The 20,476-nt window shown below is 33.7% G+C and overlaps 2 protein-coding genes across 4 annotated transcripts in view; both read right to left on the bottom strand.

The window, feature by feature from the left end:
• LOC127522360 (uncharacterized protein C2orf73 homolog) overlaps nucleotides 1-247 on the bottom strand; it is a 6,022-nt gene extending 5,775 nt beyond the window's left edge. Inside the window, exons 1-2 of the mRNA XM_051912211.1 lie at nucleotides 91-247; nucleotides 1-7 (exon numbers count right to left, since the gene is read on the bottom strand). The exon at nucleotides 1-7 is cut by the window's left edge and continues 201 nt beyond it. Of these exons, the coding sequence (XP_051768171.1) occupies nucleotides 1-7; nucleotides 91-161 (78 nt within the window). The 5' untranslated portion in view covers nucleotides 162-247. The remainder of the gene's footprint in view (nucleotides 8-90) is intronic.
• Nucleotides 248-5,188: 4,941 nt separating this feature from the next.
• Nucleotides 5,189-14,221, bottom strand: LOC127522361 (acylphosphatase-2-like). 3 transcript variants are annotated; one of them, XM_051912212.1, is made up of 4 exons: nucleotides 14,037-14,221; nucleotides 13,768-13,784; nucleotides 13,300-13,409; nucleotides 5,189-6,362 (listed from the first exon to the last, which is right to left on the bottom strand). In XM_051912212.1, exons 1-4 carry the CDS (start codon nucleotides 14,167-14,169, stop codon nucleotides 6,248-6,250), a joined length of 375 nt encoding a protein of 124 aa, XP_051768172.1. In that variant the 5' UTR covers nucleotides 14,170-14,221; the 3' UTR covers nucleotides 5,189-6,247. The 3 variants fall into 3 exon arrangements, with proteins under 3 accessions (XP_051768172.1, XP_051768173.1, XP_051768174.1); XM_051912213.1 differs by lacking the exon at nucleotides 13,768-13,784 and having other exon boundaries at nucleotides 14,056-14,219; XM_051912214.1 differs by lacking the exon at nucleotides 13,768-13,784 and having other exon boundaries at nucleotides 14,037-14,190.
• Nucleotides 14,222-20,476: the final 6,255 nt, after the last annotated feature.

Raw genomic sequence — 20,476 nt, 5'->3', positions numbered from 1 at the left:
GTTTGAACTGCAGATATAGAGGAGAGAGAGTTAAAACACCAGAGCTTCAGGAAAGCAGGGCACATTAGAGTTACAGTAACACATACTCACTGGAAACACTCCCAAACCTTCTTTTTTCGAGGCAGACATATTTCTGCATTATGGTACATTTGCTTTTCCATTGAATTCAGAATAAAGAGGGTTCAGAGCTGTTGGCGACCGGTTGCCATGCAACAGTGACGATACGAAATCTGACACCCACTCAAGAGGCTGCTACTATAAAACAGACAATGTGCAGAACACAAAATAATAGAAATTATGTAATCTGTTTATATAAGAGAGTAGGTCTGCTCTGCCTGCAGAAAAATACCATATTTATTTGGAAATGTTATCATGGTTGTGTTTTTACAAAGTGTGTTTCTGAAAGAGTCTCTTCTGCTCAGCAAGGCTGCGTTTATTTGATCAAAAATACAGTAAAAATAGTGAAATATTATTACAATGTAAATCAGCTGTTTTCTATGTGAATATATAGTAAAATATAATTTATATCCTGTGATCAAAGCTGAATTTTCAGCATCATTACTCCAGTCTTCAGTGTCACATGATCCTTCAGAAATCATTCTGATATGATTTGATGCTTCATATTTTTGTTGAAACCTTGCTACATTTTTTTCACTAATTTTTTTGACTAATAGAAAGTACAGCATTTATTTGAAATATATATATTTTTGTAACAATATGTCACTTTTGATCAATTTAGAGTGTCACTGCTGAATAAAAGTATTTAAAAATCATAATAACCTCAAAATTTTGAAAGTATGTCAATAATATCATTCCATATGAATATGGTAACCATCCAGTACCATAGAATTAATCAAAATACCATGATTTTGCCTTCTGATGCAGTACTTTTCAATTATAGTCAAGTGTTTCCACTTTTTATTATTCATTCATTTGTACAATTATGACAAAAATAGATGTTTTTGTTGAAAATAAAGTCCATGTTTGCATTACTCCTGCTGGAGAACATGTGTATTCCAGAATCACAATTTTTCCACTACTAAGAAAAAAAAAACCTCAGTGGAAATCTGAAAACAAATGAGTTTCCTGTTCTTTCACTGCTTCCTGTCTGTAATGTGGTTAAACACTCATCAAATGGGGATGTAAATAGATGCACAAACATGTTAAAATATTCATTATTTATCTATTTGCACATGTAACCGTGTTTTTACCATATATACTGTATATATATATACACACACACACACACTCTATAAATGCTGGGTTAAAATGGACAAACCCAGCAGCGGTTGGGTTAAATGTTTGACCAACATGCTGGCCAGTTTTATTTAACTCAACAATTGTTTAAAAATGACTATTTCTTGCTTAAAATGAACCCAAAGTATGTTGGAAATTAAAAATCAGACACATAATTACTAGAGGAAACAATAATAATCAAAAGGTGAACATTTATTAATAAGCAATGGTACCATACCCTCTATGGTACGCAATATGATATCAATAAGGAAAAAAATTATTTGTGTTGTTTTTCCTGCTTAAAATTGGACACTTTAACAATATCAATAAATATTTTAATACATTTTTAATTTATTGAAAAATTTAAACATTTGGTATTTTCATGTAGGAAAAAAAGAAATATATTTATTGAAAACATTAATTTTTTGAACAAACAAATTTATCCAGTTTTAATGTATTAAAAGTTTCATATTTAATAAAAAGTAACATTTTATATCCAGCTGTTGCACAAGTATTACCAAACCATCATATTATTATGTTATTATATCGAGTTATCATATCCATCTTCATCCTCATCTCCATCTTCTCTCTCACCCTCACTCTCTCCCTGACGGATTGTCACTATGATTTCATCTTCCTCATCCTCACCCTCATCACCTGCCAGTGCTACCTGTGTTTTATACATTTTTGAAGTGCTATAGAAAATGTGCAGATCATAATATATGCAGATATAGTATGTTAAAGGGTTAGTTCACCCAAAAATGAAAATTACTCACCCTCATGTCGTTCCACACCCGTAAGACATTCATTAATCTTAGGAACACAAATTAAGATATTTTTGTTGAAATCCGATGGTTCAGTGAGGCTTCCATAGCCAGCAATGACATTTCCTCTCTCAAGATCCATTAATGTACTAAAAACATATTTAAATCAGTTCATGTGAGTTCAGTGGTTCAATATTAATATTATAAAGCGACGAGAATATTTTTGGTGCGCCAAAAAAAACAAAATAACGAATTATTTAGTGATGGGTGATTTCAAAACACTGCTTCATGAAGCTTCGGAGCGTTATGAATCAGCGTGTCGAATCATGATTCGGATCGCGTGTCAAACCGCCAAACTGCTGAAATCACGTGACTTTGGCGCTCCGAACCGCTGATTCGACACGCTGATTCATAACGCTCCGAAGCTTCATGAAGCAGTGTTTTGAAATCGGCCATCACTAAATAAGTCATTATTTTGTTTTTTTTGGCACACCAAATATATTCTCGTCACTTTATAATATTAATATTGAACCACTGTACTCACATGAACTGATTTAAATATGTTTTTAGTACATTAATGGATCTTGAGAGAGGAAATGTCATTGCTGGCTATGCAGGCCTCACTGAGCCATTGGATTTCAACAAAAATATCTTAATTTGTGTTCTGAAGATGAACGAAGGTCTTACGGGTGTGGAACGGCACGAGGGTGAGTAATAAATGACATTATTTTCATTTTTGGGTGAACTAACCCTTTAATTACTATTTTTATAAGTGCATTACAAAATCATGTGAAAATGCAAATATATTTAGATAATTCTAACTCTTTCATACATTTGTATTCAAACCTATTATGCCTGTATGGCCTTATGCGATTCCGTTATGGTACAATTTTGCCTTGAGGCAACACACAGTTTTTTATTATTTTCTCTAAAACTTGATGATATATAATGTAAAGTTCTTGAAAATACTTCTTTACTTGCCAGTGAAGGTGACTCGTATTTTTGTGGGTGATTAAATGGATACAAACAAGTGAAAAAAACACTTTTCATTGGAGAAAATATGGAGCCATGTGACATGTGCTGAAACAGGACACAAAATTTGACCTGTTGGTCATGTTTTGGTCATTTTTTCACTTTTATTGATTAGTATTTGAGTTATTCTGTCCTGAGATAAGTTTGATCAATCAATTGGTACCTTATTTTATTAAAAACAAACTAAAATAGACCTTGTTGCCTGGAGGCAACACCGTACTATAGAGGGTTAGCTAAATGTTTAATATTTAATTATTATTCATTATACATAATAAATGTTTATTTCCAGCATATTTTGGGTTCATTTTAAGCAAGAAATATAGTAATTTTTAAACAATAGTTGAGTTAAATAAAACTACCCAGCAGATTGAGCAAACATTTAACCCAACTGTCCATTTTCAACCCAGCATTTTTTAGAGTGTGTGTGAAAATATATATATATATATATATATATATATACAATCAATAAAATGATTTTTCAATACTATTCAGTTTATTTTAAAAATTCATTTTCATTTAACACAATTGTATTATGTGTCTCATTCAAACAGCTGCATCGTGTTAAACTGACTTGAATCAGTCGTGTTTTGGCTCAACTCAATATTTTCATGTTGAAAAACATGTTTTAATTAAGTAGGCCAAAAAAAAAAAAAAACATTTGATGCTTGTTCAATTTACTTAAATAAATGAAGTTAATCCAACACGATTCCTTTCAATCACTTTACTTAATCCATTTGAGTGTAGACTACATAAATGATAAAACTAGGATTATACATATCTATAATTCTTACTATTAAAAAGAAGCATTCACAAACACAGAATGTGTCTAGAAGTTAAAAGGGAAAGTCAGATTAAATGTTCAGCAGGTCAACTTTAAATATGTTAAAAGACCTCGGACAAACACGCTTACAGACGGACGGTCAGGAAACCCTGATCCAATCAACCAAACCCCGAGTCCATTAAAACACTGAGTGACCGGCGCAATCCAACTCCACTGCAAATACAGTAAAAATACAGTAATATTGTGAAATATTATTATAGTTTTAAATAACTGTGAATATATAGTACAATATAATTTATTCCTGTGATCAAAGCTGAATTTTCAGCATCATTACTCCAGTCTTCAGTGTCACATGATCCTTCAGAAATCATTCTGATATGATGATTTGCTGCTCAAGAAACATTTCTGATTATTATCAGTGTCACATTTTAGTGGAAACCGTGATACATTTTATTTCTCATGATTCTTTGATGAACAGAAAGTTCAAAAGAACAGCATTTATTTGAAATAGAAACATTTTGTAACATTCTAAATGTCTTTACTGTCACTTTTGATCAGTTTAATGAATCAAATTCCACTTTTGATACAATGTTCCACTAATGTTTCAATGACATTCAGTCATCTTTAGCATCACTTAAGTGTCCAAATACTTGTTGGTCTCAGTGAATCATGGGAAAGTGCTTCTCGAGCTCATTTGATTCTGGGAAACACAGAGCGATCCCAAACAAAGAGCCCGGCACATTCCATCAGAGGCCCGGATCTGGGCTCTCTGGAGTCTGACGGATATTGCGATTTCATACAGACTCAGAAGTGATCACAGCAAACTGTTCCCAGACCAGTCTGAGAGCGGCCCGTCTATTCAAAGACACACTAACCCTCGTTAAGCCTCTGATCTAATCTTGCAACTGTCAGCTAAGAGGATTCCAGCCTCCCTAACCGGCGCACATGCAGATTTGCTGAAGTGAAGCATGCTGGGAGAAAAAGGACACCCTGGGGACTCTGTATTTGTGTCTCTGGGGCAACATGTACAATCCGGGAGTCGCTTTGAGCTCAATTCTAAAGACATTATGCTGTTAATGATAATTCCAAATGCATTTGTGACGGACAGAAGCTGACGCTGCACAAAAGCGTCACACGCTGAAGTCTGACACGGACGCCACCTTAAGAGATCTCTGTGAGGGCGGCCAGGTTTTCCATGGAAACAGAACCCCCGGATGCCGTGATTGGTCGATTATGCATAAAGTGAAGATCTCCTGAAAGAGGATAACGTTTGTAGAATCAGAGGATGACTAATATTCATATCAGCGAGAGCCCGTCATACTCATTTAATAAGCAGCCAAAATGTATCATTTGCAATAAAACAGTCTGTTCGATGTTTTGGTGTATTGATAGAGGTTTATTAGTCTGATAAAACTTTACATCAAAATAGCTGTTTTTAATGTGGACATATATATATAATTCTATGGAATAATTTGAAAGAAGTCTCTTCTGTTCAGCAAGACTGCATTTATTTGATCAAAAACACAGTAAAAATAGTGAGATATTTTTACAATTTAAAATAACTGTTTTCTATGTGAATATATAGTAAAGTGTAATTTATTCCAGTGATCAAAGCTGAATTTTCAGTCTTCAGTGTCACATGATCCTTCAGAAATCATTCTAATATGATGATTTGCTGCTCAAGAAACATTTATGATTATTATCAATGTTAAAAACAGATTCATATTTTTGTGTGAAACTGTGAAACATTTTATTTTTCAGGATTCTTTGATAAATAGGAAGTTCAAAAGAACAGCATTTATTTGAAAAATAATATTTTGTAACATTATAAATGTCTTTACTGTCACTTTTGATCAACTGAATGCATCCTTGGTTAATAAAAGTATTATTTTTTTCTGTTTTTTATCAAAATTTTGAATGGTAGCATATTAGAATGATTTCTGAAGGATCATGTGACACTGAAGACTGGAGTAATGATGCTGAAAATTCAGCTTTGATCACAGGAATAAATTACAGTTTACTATATATTCACATAAAAAACAGTTATTTTAAATTATAATAATATTTTACAATTTTTACTGTATTTTTGATCAAATAAATGCAGCCTTGGTGAGCAGAAGAGAGCTGAATTCTTTCAAAAGCATTAAAAAAATCTTAAAATATATAATATTTTATAAGATAACCCATTTCAATTGTTCATATTGTTTTTATTTTTGTAGAATGTTGAGTTTGAATAGATGGATCACATAAATCAGATTGGCAATTCTCAAGTTTGTGTTTTGCTTTGAGGAAGTTACATAAGATCCAACAATTTATTCATATTTACAACCCTATATATGCTAATAAATATTAACAGCAGATTACAATGATGGGGTTACGGTTTTGTTCTTCTTCATCTACCAACTATCAGAGTTTGTTGTCTGCCGGTGCCGTTTCAGTAGCGAGTGCCAAATCCACGAATCTCCAGTTTAGAGATGTCTCTCTCGTTGTTGAACTGAGCGCGGTGGATTCGAGAGCTGGGACTGCCCACCTTACTGAGCCAGTACTTCCTGTAGATGAGAGACAGAGAGACAAAACATGTTTGGTCATTTTAAATGATCATGGTAAAGGACTGTAAAAATGCTACAGTAAAAACCTGTTCATTGGTTAACAGCAAATTCCCTTAATATATATGGTGAAAAACGGGAAGATCTAACAGGACATTTATGCAATTTTACAGTTAAATGTACAGATTCAGGAAGTAAATACAAACAAAAAACACAAACTGACATTCCCACAATTCCCTACGGGACACGTTACATTTGATGGTATTTTGTTTCAATAATTATGTTTCTTGCTTCATTCATGTACATTAGGGTTTTATGTTACATTTGATGTTGTTAAATTAATATTTATTGATTTATTTTAGTGCCATGATGGTTTGTATTTGTATGACACTGCTTCAGCTTGTGCAAGAGCGACTTGTGATAAACTGGGGGTTATCAGTATATTATACAAGTGCAAAACTAAGATGGAATATCAACATAATTAAGTAATGAAATATACAGTTTCTTACTGTATATTTTAAGTTCAGTCCTGTAAAATCTAAAATGTTTCTACCCACCAAAAAGGTTCTATATAAGGAGGAATGTCTCAAATTACTGCATAATACTTTGATGTTTAAAAGGTTTTTTTTCTAGTGGCAAACTGTTTACGAGCTGCTGCATTCATAAAATTTATTTATTAATTAATTGAAATTGATTTTGAACAGTAACTTATAAACCTTTAAAAGACAGCTCTACTGTGAGCTATGAGGTTGTTAATCGATGGTGTTTGCTTCTGCCTGCATTATTTTAGCTTATTTTTAAAATAATTCTGTTGTACAGCAGAATTCCTGGTGAAAAACTACATTACCCATGATGCTGTACAGAAAATTCCACCAATCAGAGAGTCGAAAAAAGCAACATGTGCCAAAATAGCTCCGCCTACTACAAATTACGTAATCGAGTCGATCTCACTACGTTCTCAAAATACTGAAATGTTTATAATTAACCGATTAATTAAGTGATGATTGAGCATTAGTGATGAACACCTGCTGTTAACAAGCAGAATCTGCTGAGATTTAATGTCTTCTTTTATCTTCAATTGATTTCATCTAAGGCTGTGGCTGAAGTCAGTTGTAGTTCTTGTGTTTCTCTTTTCTTCAGTGATTCTGCTTGTTAACAGTAGGTGTTCATCACTAATATATATATTTATATATATATATATATATATATTGCAATAAACTTAAAATATATTGTTTTTATATATATAGTCAACATTAGTAAATAAGTAGTTTTATATTTCTCCATCTTTTTAATTAGATTATGCTATTCGCAATGCTTCATGGGATAGTTCTTTCCCTCTCTAAAGGCGTGTTTTTGTCTGATTTTCAAAAACTTTTTTTGCTTCAAATCAACAGTTGTAGTGTTGTGATTCTCCTCGTAGCTCATTGGCTTGGGTCATGGCTTATAACTCTTTAACAAAGACTTTTTTGAATTCCCTATGGGAAAAATGAATGGAAAAAAACACTTCTGGAACGAGCGCCGCTAAAAATGGGGGAGGGGACTGTTTCACTCTATAGGCATCATGTTTACACAGCGCACACAACGCGTCTGCACCTTTTCTCAACATGGGGATAGAAGAGGTGTCGGTTAATAAATGTAAAAAAGTAACTTGCATTACTTATTTGAAAAAGTAACTTGGAAAAGTAATCTGATTACGTAACTTGCATTACTTGACAAAACCCTTCAAAGTTCCATACAGAAGCTTTTCTCGAGTGTAGTTTTCACAGTTACAGCTGTCGTAAATTTTACGGGTTTATTTTTTTACAATGCAGGTTTGGAACGATATATAGCGGCGTAAAAGAAACGCTAACAAAACTCCACCAGGAGGATAAACAGCCTCCATTTTCTTTCTCTTTCTCGAAAACAAGGGCGAGGCGCACACACACACACACACACACACACACACACAGGCAGCATCTCTCGTGCAGTGCTCCTCAGAGGGCTCTAAATGCATTATTCTCCCCTGTGGGCCGCAGCGCTGATCTCATATTGGATAAGAGAGTGTGCGGTCAGACCATCTGCATGGCTGCACAATATTCAGCTCCATAATGGGCCTGCCAGGAAGAGGAGGAGCCAGTGTCAAAGAGAACAGGCACAATCTCTACAGCAACAGCACAGGAACGGCCCCTGTGATACAGCCAGCTGTACAGATTGTGGGAATGACGGATTACAGACGGATCCGGGTTATTCTGGGGTTATCAGCCGTTACGGCCTCGGTTTGTTCTGGACCTGAGAGGATTTCATCAGGGTGTGGTTCACTCAATACTGAGGAAATCCAACCCTGAAAAAGAGGAAAAGACACTTTTACATGAATAGTTGTCACATTACTATTTTAAAAGCACAAGTCACATGTTGATTCGTTTAGAGAGATAACTATATGGTGGATGAACTACATTGAGGATACCCAAAAACTACAGTGAGCAACCCAAAAAATCCTGTGTCCAAAATATATCATATTTTATATATATTACATTATTTTAATTTATAATTATTTAATGGCCTCTTCTGTGTTTTCATATATACAGTAGGTGATACAGAACTCTTTAAACACAGATGACAATTAACTTTCCGTCATTCTCACGCTCTGAATGATTTTCCGCTCTTCTGAAACACTTTCACTCTCTTTCACAAACACCGTACAGCTGTTCTCTGAATATATAAACACTTGAGTCTTTCTAGTGTTCATTGTGTTATAAAGGAAAGGAGTTTCCGCTGGTGAGGAAGTCAGATAACATTGATACACTGTAATAGGAAGGAATTTCTTCATACAGATTCGCATTTCCATAAACCTCAGTCTAACAATCCGTCGGACGCTCTCACTTGAGGAACATGAGGAAAGCACCAGGAACACAATGCTACTTTGATACCAAAACACCAGCTACTACTTACTAACTGTGACTGCAATTGTGTTACAGGTATCACTAGATAATAATAAATAAATAAATAAATTTCTTAATTCTTATATTTAATTCTTATAATATTTAACAATAAATAATAAAAAATATAGAAAAATATAACACTAATATTATACTATTTATATATATATATAAGTGTGTGTGTGTGTGTGTGCATAAAATTTTTTTTAAATTATATTTATATATATAAAAAATATAATAAACATATTAGAATATATAAACTATAGCTTAATAATAATATAATATCATTTATAAATGTATAATATAATTTATTAATATATAAATAATATCATTTATAAATATATAAACTACAATTACATAAATATATATACACATAAACAATAAATTATAATAAAATATATACAAATATATAATATTTATATTAATATATTTATTTACATAAAAATATTATATATTTATTATATTAGATTATAAATATAATATTAAACACTCCAGATAATACTTATTTTATAGTAAATAATATTATATTAAATATAATATTAAAATGTTTACTTTTTTAAATTATATTTATATTATATTATAATAAATTATATTATAAAAAAAGTTAGAAACAATAGTTTAAAAACAATAATAAAATATAAAAATATAATATTAAATACTCACTCAAAATAATATTTATAATAAATAATAATATTGTCTTAAAAATAATACATTAAAATGTTTACTTTTTAAATTGTAATTATATTATACTATAATAAATGATTTAATAAAAACATTTAGAAACAATAGTTTAAAAATATAATATTAAAATGTTTACTTTTTTAAATTATATTTATATTATATTATAATAAATTATATTATAAAAACAGTTAGAAACAATAGTTTAAAAACAATAATAAAATATAAAAATATAATATTAAATACTCACTCAAAATAATATTTATAATAAATAATAATATTGTCTTAAAAATAATACATTAAAATGTTTACTTTTTAAATTGTAATTATATTATAGTATAATAAATGATATTATAAAAACATTTAGAAACAATAGTTTAAAAATATAAAAATATAATATTAAATACCCACTCAAAATAATGTTTATATTTTATAATAAATAATAATATTGTATTAAAAATAATATACTATTAAATATATTTACTTTTTAAATAATATGTATACTTACATTATATTATATTTTGGGGATTTCTTCACATGATTACGCCTAAATATAAGCAATAGTAACGGTGACGTTAGCAACCCACAATAATTCTAAAAGTTTTGTGACAAAAAGCTTTAAAACAGATGAAGTCTGCCACATCACAGGAGACAGATGTACATGTCATGCCAGCAGATCATAAACAGATCCTGATGATCTTGATGGGCTGAAATGCTCTCTGGCAACACTTCTACCCTTCAGAGCTCATCCAGACATAATTCAAGGATGGGTGGAGGCTGTCTGGGGACGATCCTTTGGGATCTACAGTCTCACTAACGTCACCAACACACACCCTAGAGAGTTCAATAAACCAACCCAACAAGCCAACAAACAAATGTAGAGCCAAATGACAAAAAAAGCGTAAACAGACTGATAGATGTCAAAAAAATAAGGTCATTTAGGTAAAGGAGAAACAAAGAAGGGGAAAACAAGTAAAGGGGGCGGGGCCTGGAGGTTTGCCATCCGCCTGTTTAAATATTTAATGAGCAAACACATTTCTGTTCACTCGCATCTCGTGTTCACCAGCTGGAATGAGGAAGAGGAAAAGCTTTTCTCCTGCAGAACTGGAGTCTCTGTCACTGGATCAGGCCATCGTACGATCACGCACACACACACACACACACACACACACACACACACACACACACACACACACACACACGCACGCAGAGGGAGTTTGAGGTTGTGTAGAGTAAGTAAATAGGACACGGTCCCACCAGAGAATCACAGCTAAAAATGTCTTTACAGAGCAGCGGCCACCTTAATAACCTTCACATGAAACAGTCATTATCAGAGCTGAGAGAGGAGGACGGGGCTAGTTGTCACATGTAGTGATTCTCAAGCAGATGTTGTTTCAGTTTCATACAACTACTTCAGAAATATAATACAATATTTTTCACATTGAATATCCTTTTTTACTGTGTGAATTCCATTTGATGTCGACTTTAAGACAAGAATCTTATATTTGATTTATTAATTCCTTTATATAATAAAGGAAGATCAAATGTTGTAATTCAATTAATTTACATTTCTGTTGTTCAAAATAATAGTTTTATATTTTTATGTTATCTTTTCCAAATGCATTTTTGTTTTGTGTTTTGTGTGTGTGTGTGTGAGTGAGTGTGTGTGAGAGTGAGTGTGAGTATGTGTGTGTGGGTGAGTGTGTGTGTGTGAGTGAGAGTGAGTGAGTAAGTGTGTGAGTGAGTGTGAGTATGTGTGTGTGGGTGTGTGTATGTGTGTGTGAGTGAGAGTGAGTATGTGTGTGAGTGTCTGTGTGTGTGAGTGAGTGAGTGAGTGTGAGTGTGTGTGTGTGAGTGAGTGTGTGTGTGAGTGTCTGTGTGTGTGAGTGAGTGAGTGTGTGAGTGAGAGTGAGTAAGTAAGTGTGTGAGTGTGTGTGCGTGTGTGAGTGAGAGTGTGTGAGTGAGTAAGTGTGTGTGTGAGTGTGAGTATGTTTGTGTGGGTGCGTGTGTGTGAGTGAGTGTGAGTGTGAGTATGTTTGTGTGGCTGCGTGTGTGTGAGTGAGTGTGAGTGTGTGAGTCAGAGTGTGTGAGTGAGTAAATGTGTGTGTATGTGTGTGAGTATGAGTGAGTGTGTGTGTGAGTGAGTGTGAGTATGTTTGTGTGGCTGCGTGTGTGTGAGTGAGTGTGAGTGTGTGTGAGTGAGTGTGAGTGTGTGTGCGTGTGTGAGTGAGAGTGTGTGAGTGAGTAAGTGTGTGTGTGGGTGCGTGTGTGTGAGTCAGCGTGTGTAAGTGAGTGTGTGCGTGTGTGAGAGTGTGTGTGATTGAGTGTGTGAAAGTGTGTGAGTGAGTATGTTTGCGTGGGTGTGTGTGTGTGAGTGTGTGTGAGTGAGTGTGAGTGAGTGAGTGTGTGTGTGTTTTCTGAACAATAGCAGTGGAAATGCTCAGTTTGTTTCATCTGTTGGTCCAAAACAAACTTCCAAAAGCAGTTTTTGTCTGAAGCTGCTGAATATCTGCACAAACACTCCTGCAGCTGCAGATCAATCTGACAGTAACGCTGCGATCACTAAACAAACGCTGAAGAGCCTCGTCTGAGTCTGACAGAGTCTCCATCGCCAGAGTAACGGTGTTTACACACTGATCAACAACTCACACACACTTCTGGATAATTATGCTCAAGAAATCGGCTACATTAATGGACTGCAGTGATTTCTGTACATTTGAACATCAACAGCGGTCAGCAAAGAGAGATTTTAGTTAATTTCATTTAGTAATATTTATGCATCACATTTCAGGCCTCTTACTCAATACAGAGCAGCAGATACTGTCACATGACCTCATTATCTCTCATGTTTAATTCAGTGAGTGACATCCAGTTATCATCTCAGAAATACATGCACTTATTTATATTATAAGTTTGTCCATTTTCAACCCTGCATTTTTTAGAGTGCAGTATACATCTCCAGTAATTTGCACAAATGAATGTCTGGTTCACATTTGAGACCGTGATGTCATAAAGCCCTCGCCCCTGTGTCGCCGCCCCGCCCAGACTGACATCATGACATCATGGCTCCAGGTCCCGCCCCGCTCGAGGGACTGCAGACCGGCACACGCCCACATACTCACTCAGCACAGGCTACAACAGCTTTTAACACACTAAAAGCTCTGAAGTGATAAAGCACTGCTGTCTCCATCTATCACTGCATGAGTGATTATAGGTTACAGCACAGTGTGAGATTCCAGTCTTTCTAGACTGTTCCATGACTGAAACGCTGGAACACTGACGCCATCTGCTGGTTAGAGGAGACACTGCACAAGAGAATAAACACCTTTATACAGATGCATACTCACATTTCTTTCACTTTTTCGGGAGGTCCCTGCACCTGTCCGATCACAGTGCCCTGTCTAGTGTTCTTTACCCAGCCTGTCACGCCCAGTTTCTTCCCTTCTTCCTCTGTATACTGCCATGAAACAGGACGTTTACAGGTTTGATCTTACATTAATGCATTTGGAAAAGCCAATTTCATTGCATTCAAAAGACACATTTTATAAGTTCATGCATAAAACCCACTACTTTAGCCATGCTTCACTAAAATATACTCAAATATATTATTTCAGCTAGTAGATCTAGCACTTGTTTATATTTGCACAATAATAAGTTATTTTCTAGTAGAATATCATAGTATTACCATGTTGAAAAACATAATAATACCATGTTGGTTAGGGTTAGTAGGTTCTGCCATCCTTCCTTAGTTAGGTTTATAAGCAAAATAACTTTGTAAAGCAAACTTAGTTTGTATTATCCATAAATTTCCTCACCATTCTGAAGCAAACACCTGAAAAAAGACAATTTTTTTTTTTTTTGGAATTCGTGTAAATGTATAGTTATATAAAATTGTTATTCATTTATGTAAACTTGTACTTTAAACACATACTATTAAAGAATAGCCAACATATTAGCCTATTATATTAAGAAATAAGCATGCACAATGGTGTAAAACCTTTTTGTGCTGTTGCATAAATATATTTTTGAAGGCGTGGCGTTAATTATTGTCGACAAGTTTTGCAAAGCAGTCAAATCTACCCACCCTGAACATTCCCGAATACCTCAAAATCTACAGAGACATATTTTTCACCGGCGTCCGAAGACATTGCAAACAATATTACAAGTGTCAGGACCAAAAGAGAAGTCCAGCAGATGTTTAAATTACAGATAATCATAAATAAAAGCGCTTGACGCCGCCGCCACTTGCAAGGTTGAAACCCGACACTCCTGCAGCGACCAGTGCGTCACGTGACACCTGTTACTTTTCTCAGCGTTTGACACGATGGACAAATCACAGTCGTTGTGGTGACAGGATGGTGAGATTTAAAGCATTGTTTTATATTGGTTGTTTGGCATGGGTTTCTATTCATATGTTTGACTTCAGTCTTTAAAAGTATCATATGTAGAATATGTCAAATGCCTCTAATAAGACAAAAAACGTCCAGGAATTTGCTTTCTAAAGCGGACGCGCGCCCTCTGGAGGAAGAGACGTCTGCAGTAGATTCATTCTCGCGAGAGTTTTCTAACTGGAACTGCTTTAGAAGACTAGGCTATATAGCTAAATTAGATTTTAATAATAGATTCAACATTATGTAACAAGTCTAATATATATATATATATATATATATATATATACCATTACTATGAATAATATCCTATATTTAGGAATGAGCAATGAATAAATCAACAAGCCTACACTAATTTAAAAATATTAAATATTAAAATATTATATTTTTTAAAATATTTTTGTCCAATCATTTTTTACTTAATGTAAAGTTCTGTGGCAGTACTATGACTGTACCAAAATGCTATGGTAATACCATAGTACTTTTTTTTTTTTTTTTGCATGTAAAACCATCAAATTATTTTGTCTCCTTCCAGAATGATTGAATTTAAGAAAAAAGCAGACCAGATTACATCAATAACCACAAATAATGAGCTTCAGAAATGTGCCAACACACACAAAACACAATTTTCCTCTCACATCCTGATAAGATTTTAATATTCTTAGCCAGTTTTCCTCTGTAATCTAGTATGTTTATGATTGAAAAACAAGCCCAACTGTCAGAGATTAGACACAATGTGAATTCAAAAACATTTAGATTTGTGAACAAGCATTTTATTAGAGATGGAATTTGCATACAAGGCTTAGTTTAAACAGACAAATCCTTTCAAAAAATAAATCACATTTGGATTCGACAGAGACCTTCGACCCAAAACACCACAGGTTAAATGTTTTTGCCGTGTTTTCACACGTCTGATGATCAGGGATCAGACTTTCCATGCCTTTAAAAATCACAATCTCAAAGGTCAGCCTTGATGTTTGAGACTTTTTTGTAACATTATATGGGAATGTTTAATTTATGCTGAATATGGATGCATCTATTGTTTTATATAAAACTAATAAAATCAAGTAAAGGAAAAAGTAATGCATTAAATTGTGGTCTTATTAAACATTTTCAGTGAACTTATTTCTAATTTAATAGTCTAAAGGCCCGTTCACACCAAGGACGATAACTATAAGGATAACGATAAAGATTTAGTTCTAAAAATCATTCTAGATATAAAAGAATAGCAATGTTCACTCCATAGCTATAAAGATAACGATATAGAGAAACGATATTGTTGGGATCACTTTCAGAACGATTTTTTCCTGCTGTTGAACGATAAAACACTGACAGCCAATCAGAATCCATTCTAATTTAACGGCCCGCGCATTTAAAATGGCGGACGACATTGCGGAGAAGTTAATCGGTGATTTCCAGAAAAAGCCACCACTGTTTGACAAGTCAAACCCCCTTTTCAAGGATACTTTAAAGAAAATGGATATGAAAAACAGTCGGTCATACCCTCATAATAAATGGTGAGAATTATTAACGATGAGATCATTATGCCAGGCTAGCAAACAGTGTAAAATAAAATTACCTCAGGTATCCAGCGCTAGTTTCGCTAGCATTACCTAGCGTCAGTTGAAGACTAGACGTTGTTTTTATTCCACTATATTGACATCGTCAGCTAAATTCACTGTTAGATTAGATCATTTTACACTCGAAACATAGCATGCTGAGGACATCTGCTGGTTAAAGTCATGTAAATGCAACAAGAACAGCAAAAACATGTTTGAAACGGCAGCGCGGGAGCTTAGAATAAACAGACCATTATCGTTTGTTGGTGTGGATGCAAATATAGTTATCGTTATAGTTATGTTTTATAGTTATCCTACTTGGTGTGAAATGGCCTTAAAGCAGTTAAAATGTGCTGATATTTCCTTCTCATTTAAAGTGACCATGAAAGAATATTACAGTGTTTATTCTAAATTATTTATCGGTACTCATCATTATTGTTTTAAATACATGTTCCTCCTAATCTTTAATCAGAATAACTTCCTCTTCTCTTCTCTGATGACAAGGGTGGGGCAACCTGTCACTCACATGAAATTCACCAATAGCAAACCGCAATCACCCAACCAGCCAATCGGCTGATTAAGGAGTAACTGCAAACACACACACACACACACACACACACACACACACACACACACACACACACCATTTGTTGATTTGTTCTGAGCCAGTAATGCCTGACAGAGAGGACCCATAATCCTAGAGCTCAGACTCACAACATTGTCGGCACATAAACACACACACACACACACACACACACACACACACACACACACACACACACACACACAAAAGCTAAAACAATAAAGCTAATTATAATGCCAACAGACTAATCCAAACCCTGGCCTAAACCATTAAATTAAATGTTTACCATTTTTTGAATAAAAAGGTGAGGTTTAGATTCAGCTCAGTAAACTCTCTTACACACTTTGTCAACAAGAACGACTAATTACACTCGTGTAAATAAAGAAACTGTGATGATTCTATTGATGATCGTCGCTTAATTAACTCGACCGCCAGTCTGCTTATTATATAAATGGATTGATATCATTTCAGGGGGTGTTTGTGCCTGTTTCTTTTCTAACTGTTGTTGGTTTAATCTCTGTGTGGTTTATACTATCCACTGCTAAAGTGCCACAGAGCTTTTCTGTTTTGTTTTATGTTTTTTCCACCCATCAAACTCCATCAGGGCTGTCAGATTTGGCAGTGTTGTGCTCTTACATAAGATACATCTGCAGCAAAAAGTGTTTAGACACTTAAGTCACACTAAAACATCATTACATTAGATAACAAAATATCAAACAAGGCCTTCGTGAGAGCATGAAAATATCAAGGCATCTGCAAACAAATGAAATTACAGTTCAAACATGGTGATAATATGGTAATTTTTTGCTCCTTAAGAAAAAGAAATGCATATAAATATAGCCTATATATGAAGTATAGCTATATTATAAAAATATTAGGCCTACTTCTAATTTAACTATAGTGACAAGCTCAGTATCGCACATCACATCAGAAAGTCCTAAAATTCCGTTCAATAATTCAACCCCTCACAGTCACATGGACAAAGAGCTTTATATTGAACAATGTTAGTGATTGTTAAGGGTTTGTGAATTCCCAGCATGCACTGCAGCATGAATAAATTATACAGTCGTTGTTTACTGGGTTTATTCACATAACTGCTGTTGATTATTAGTAGGCTAGTAGTTATGTGTGTCATGCTTTAATGTTTAGAGGGAGTATTTTCGCCTCGTGTATTTGTTAATTGTATTGTCGAGGTTAAGCGTCGAGGTCTGTTTGTGTTTTACATGAACTATCAACTGAAGGAAAACATAAGCTTATTGAAATCTTTGTTTCGCTTATTGTGTTGTGTTTCTGTGGATTAAATAGCCTACAAAATAATTAAAAGCAACTTAAAGACGATGGGAAAAACAGTCCTAAGAAACTCAAATTGATTGAAACTCAACTCAAATCATTTAAGCGCTCGAAACGCGACACCTGCTGGTCAAAACGGTGTAAATGCAATGAAAACAGCCCAAATATGCAGACACTTCTTAAAAATCCACTCGCAAGTGTTTAATTGAAATTGTAACCTACAAATCATATATAATTAAACATTAAGTTTCTGTATAATAGTGTGGTATTTTATTATTTTTAGCATGTTTTTATGGACGCTTATCAGGCCAAAAAGAGACAATCAACTACTACTTTTCCTTTTTTAGTATATAAATGTGCCATTAAAATGTCTACTTTATAAAACTGTTCGAGATCAGTGTGAACAATACATTTCGAGACACGCGAAATTAAATCACGTGATTTTGGCAGGCGCGCTCCGAATCACTGGTTCAAAACAAAAGATTCGATTAGAACACTCACTAAACAATGTTTCATGGCAAATGACAACATATTCTAAAAAGGCGGTGTATTCAAATATGCAAATAAATAAATAAAAATCCACTCGCACATGTTCCATTGAAAATGTAACCTTCAAATCAGATATCATTAAATATGAAGTTTCTGTATATGGTAGGCTATTTTATTATTTTTAGGACTTGTTTTATGTGTTTTATTGACGCTTATCAGGCCAAAAAGAGGCAATCAACTACTACTTTTCCTTTTTTTTGGTATACAAATGTGGCATTAAAATGTCTACATTATAAAACTGATCGAGATCAGCGTGAATAATCAAATTTCGAAATCACGTGACTTTGGCAGACGCGCTCCGAATCACTGGTTCAAAACAAAAGATTCAAACGATATGTCGTGGCAAATGACAACATATTCTAAAATGGTGGTGTATTCAAATATGTAGCAGGCTCCACATGTGACAACATACAGAAATTTCTTTCCTAAATAAACCCTGCAGTAAACAAACACGTTTAAAATTGTTTCAACCCAAATTTGGGTCAAATATGGACAAACCCAACCGTTGGGTTAAAAATTTATTTTAAATTGGGTCCATTTTTTGACCCAAATTTGGGTTGAAACAACCCAGCATTTTTTAGAGTGTATGTTTTGTAAAGGCTCTGGTGAATGCTGGTAAACCAGTAAGAAATGACTCAAATCCAGGACAGGCCCGCAGAGACCCTTCACCCTGAAGAACCCCATCATGAGCTGTGACCTTTTACTGAACCTTTTGCACATCATTTTCATCTGTTCATGTGTGTTTGCTGTAGGTTTGGCATTAAACGTTTTGGCATATAACCGTTTATAACGTGTGTGTGTGTGTGTGTGTGTGTGTGTGTTCGGGCGGGGTTCTTCATGTATGTGAACAACGTCAGTCATGAACTAAATGTATATGAAACAATTAATGGTCACTGCAGATGACTCATTCTGGCATGACTGACCTTGTTTTTGACCTCAAATGATAATGAATAATTAATATTATTTTGTGAAGTAATTTTGCATTGCTGGACAGGAAAATGTGAAGTGTGGCTAATTAAAACCCCCCCTTTTTTGTAAAAAAATTTTTTTTTCATTTTTTTTTTCAAAACATGTCTTCAAAATTTCTTTTTTTTTTTTGGCCAATTAACTCACATAATTATTTAACTCATTACAGGATGGATTCTACATCTGAGGAGCAAAAAGGAAAACATAAAAGAGCAGTTTACAGGAGAAGAGATGAAACCCGTCGCCTGTAGGCCTTCATCAGCTCTGCGCTCGTTTATCGCTCATATTGATGGCAAAAATAGTTTATATAGTTTGTATTATATTTATAGCAGTTTTGTTTAATTATTTGAAAGGGAAAGCTCTGATACAATAGAGAGAAACAAAACCTGAATGAAACGGAACGGCTCGACGCCTTAGTGATGCTTTCATTATGTTGAAAATAAACTATATTTGACATTGAAAATATATATAAAGAACTGTAATTCCATCAAACAATATTATTGAGACATCCTGTCGTTTTTAATTTAATAAGACATTCATTTAGCCTACGTGACACAGCCGCGGCTGTTATAGCTCGATGAAGCTTTATTATTATTATTATTATTATTATTAAAAAGTCAATAGACAGATGTATTATTTGCGCTGCAAAATAAAGATTCAATAAATTTAACAAATATATATTTTTTATTAATTATTTATAAAATTGCTACGGTGATACGGGAACACTGTCATGTGACGCAATAACTGTAGTGATGTTTGTTTTTTAAGAAAATAAAAATATGTTTTATATGAATTTATACTTTAACAATAAATAAAAATACATTCAAATGTTATTCTTTTGCTTTTCTTTTCAATTGACCTATTTCTTAAAAACTTTAGTTTATTATTTGAACATATTAACATTATTATTTTAACATGTTTCATACACATTCGACGTTTCTTTAATAATATAAAGCATATAGATATATACTGTTCTGTGCATTAATAAAAAAATAATTTACATCTCATACAAATCATTTCCTTTTCGACACATATAGACAATTAATATGTTCAAAACAGCCTTCAGATGAGAAAACAATAAATAAACCCTTTTATTTCTTCAGAAACCATACATTTAATCTGTTATTTAACAGTTTAATCTCAATTAATGCGAAAGGTGTGTTAGTATAAGCGCGAGTGGAAAAACGTG

This window comes from Ctenopharyngodon idella, chromosome 11 (assembly GCF_019924925.1).
Source record: "Ctenopharyngodon idella isolate HZGC_01 chromosome 11, HZGC01, whole genome shotgun sequence".
Lineage (NCBI taxonomy): Eukaryota > Metazoa > Chordata > Actinopteri > Cypriniformes > Xenocyprididae > Ctenopharyngodon > Ctenopharyngodon idella.
This window is presented reverse-complemented; position numbering and strand designations above follow the sequence as displayed.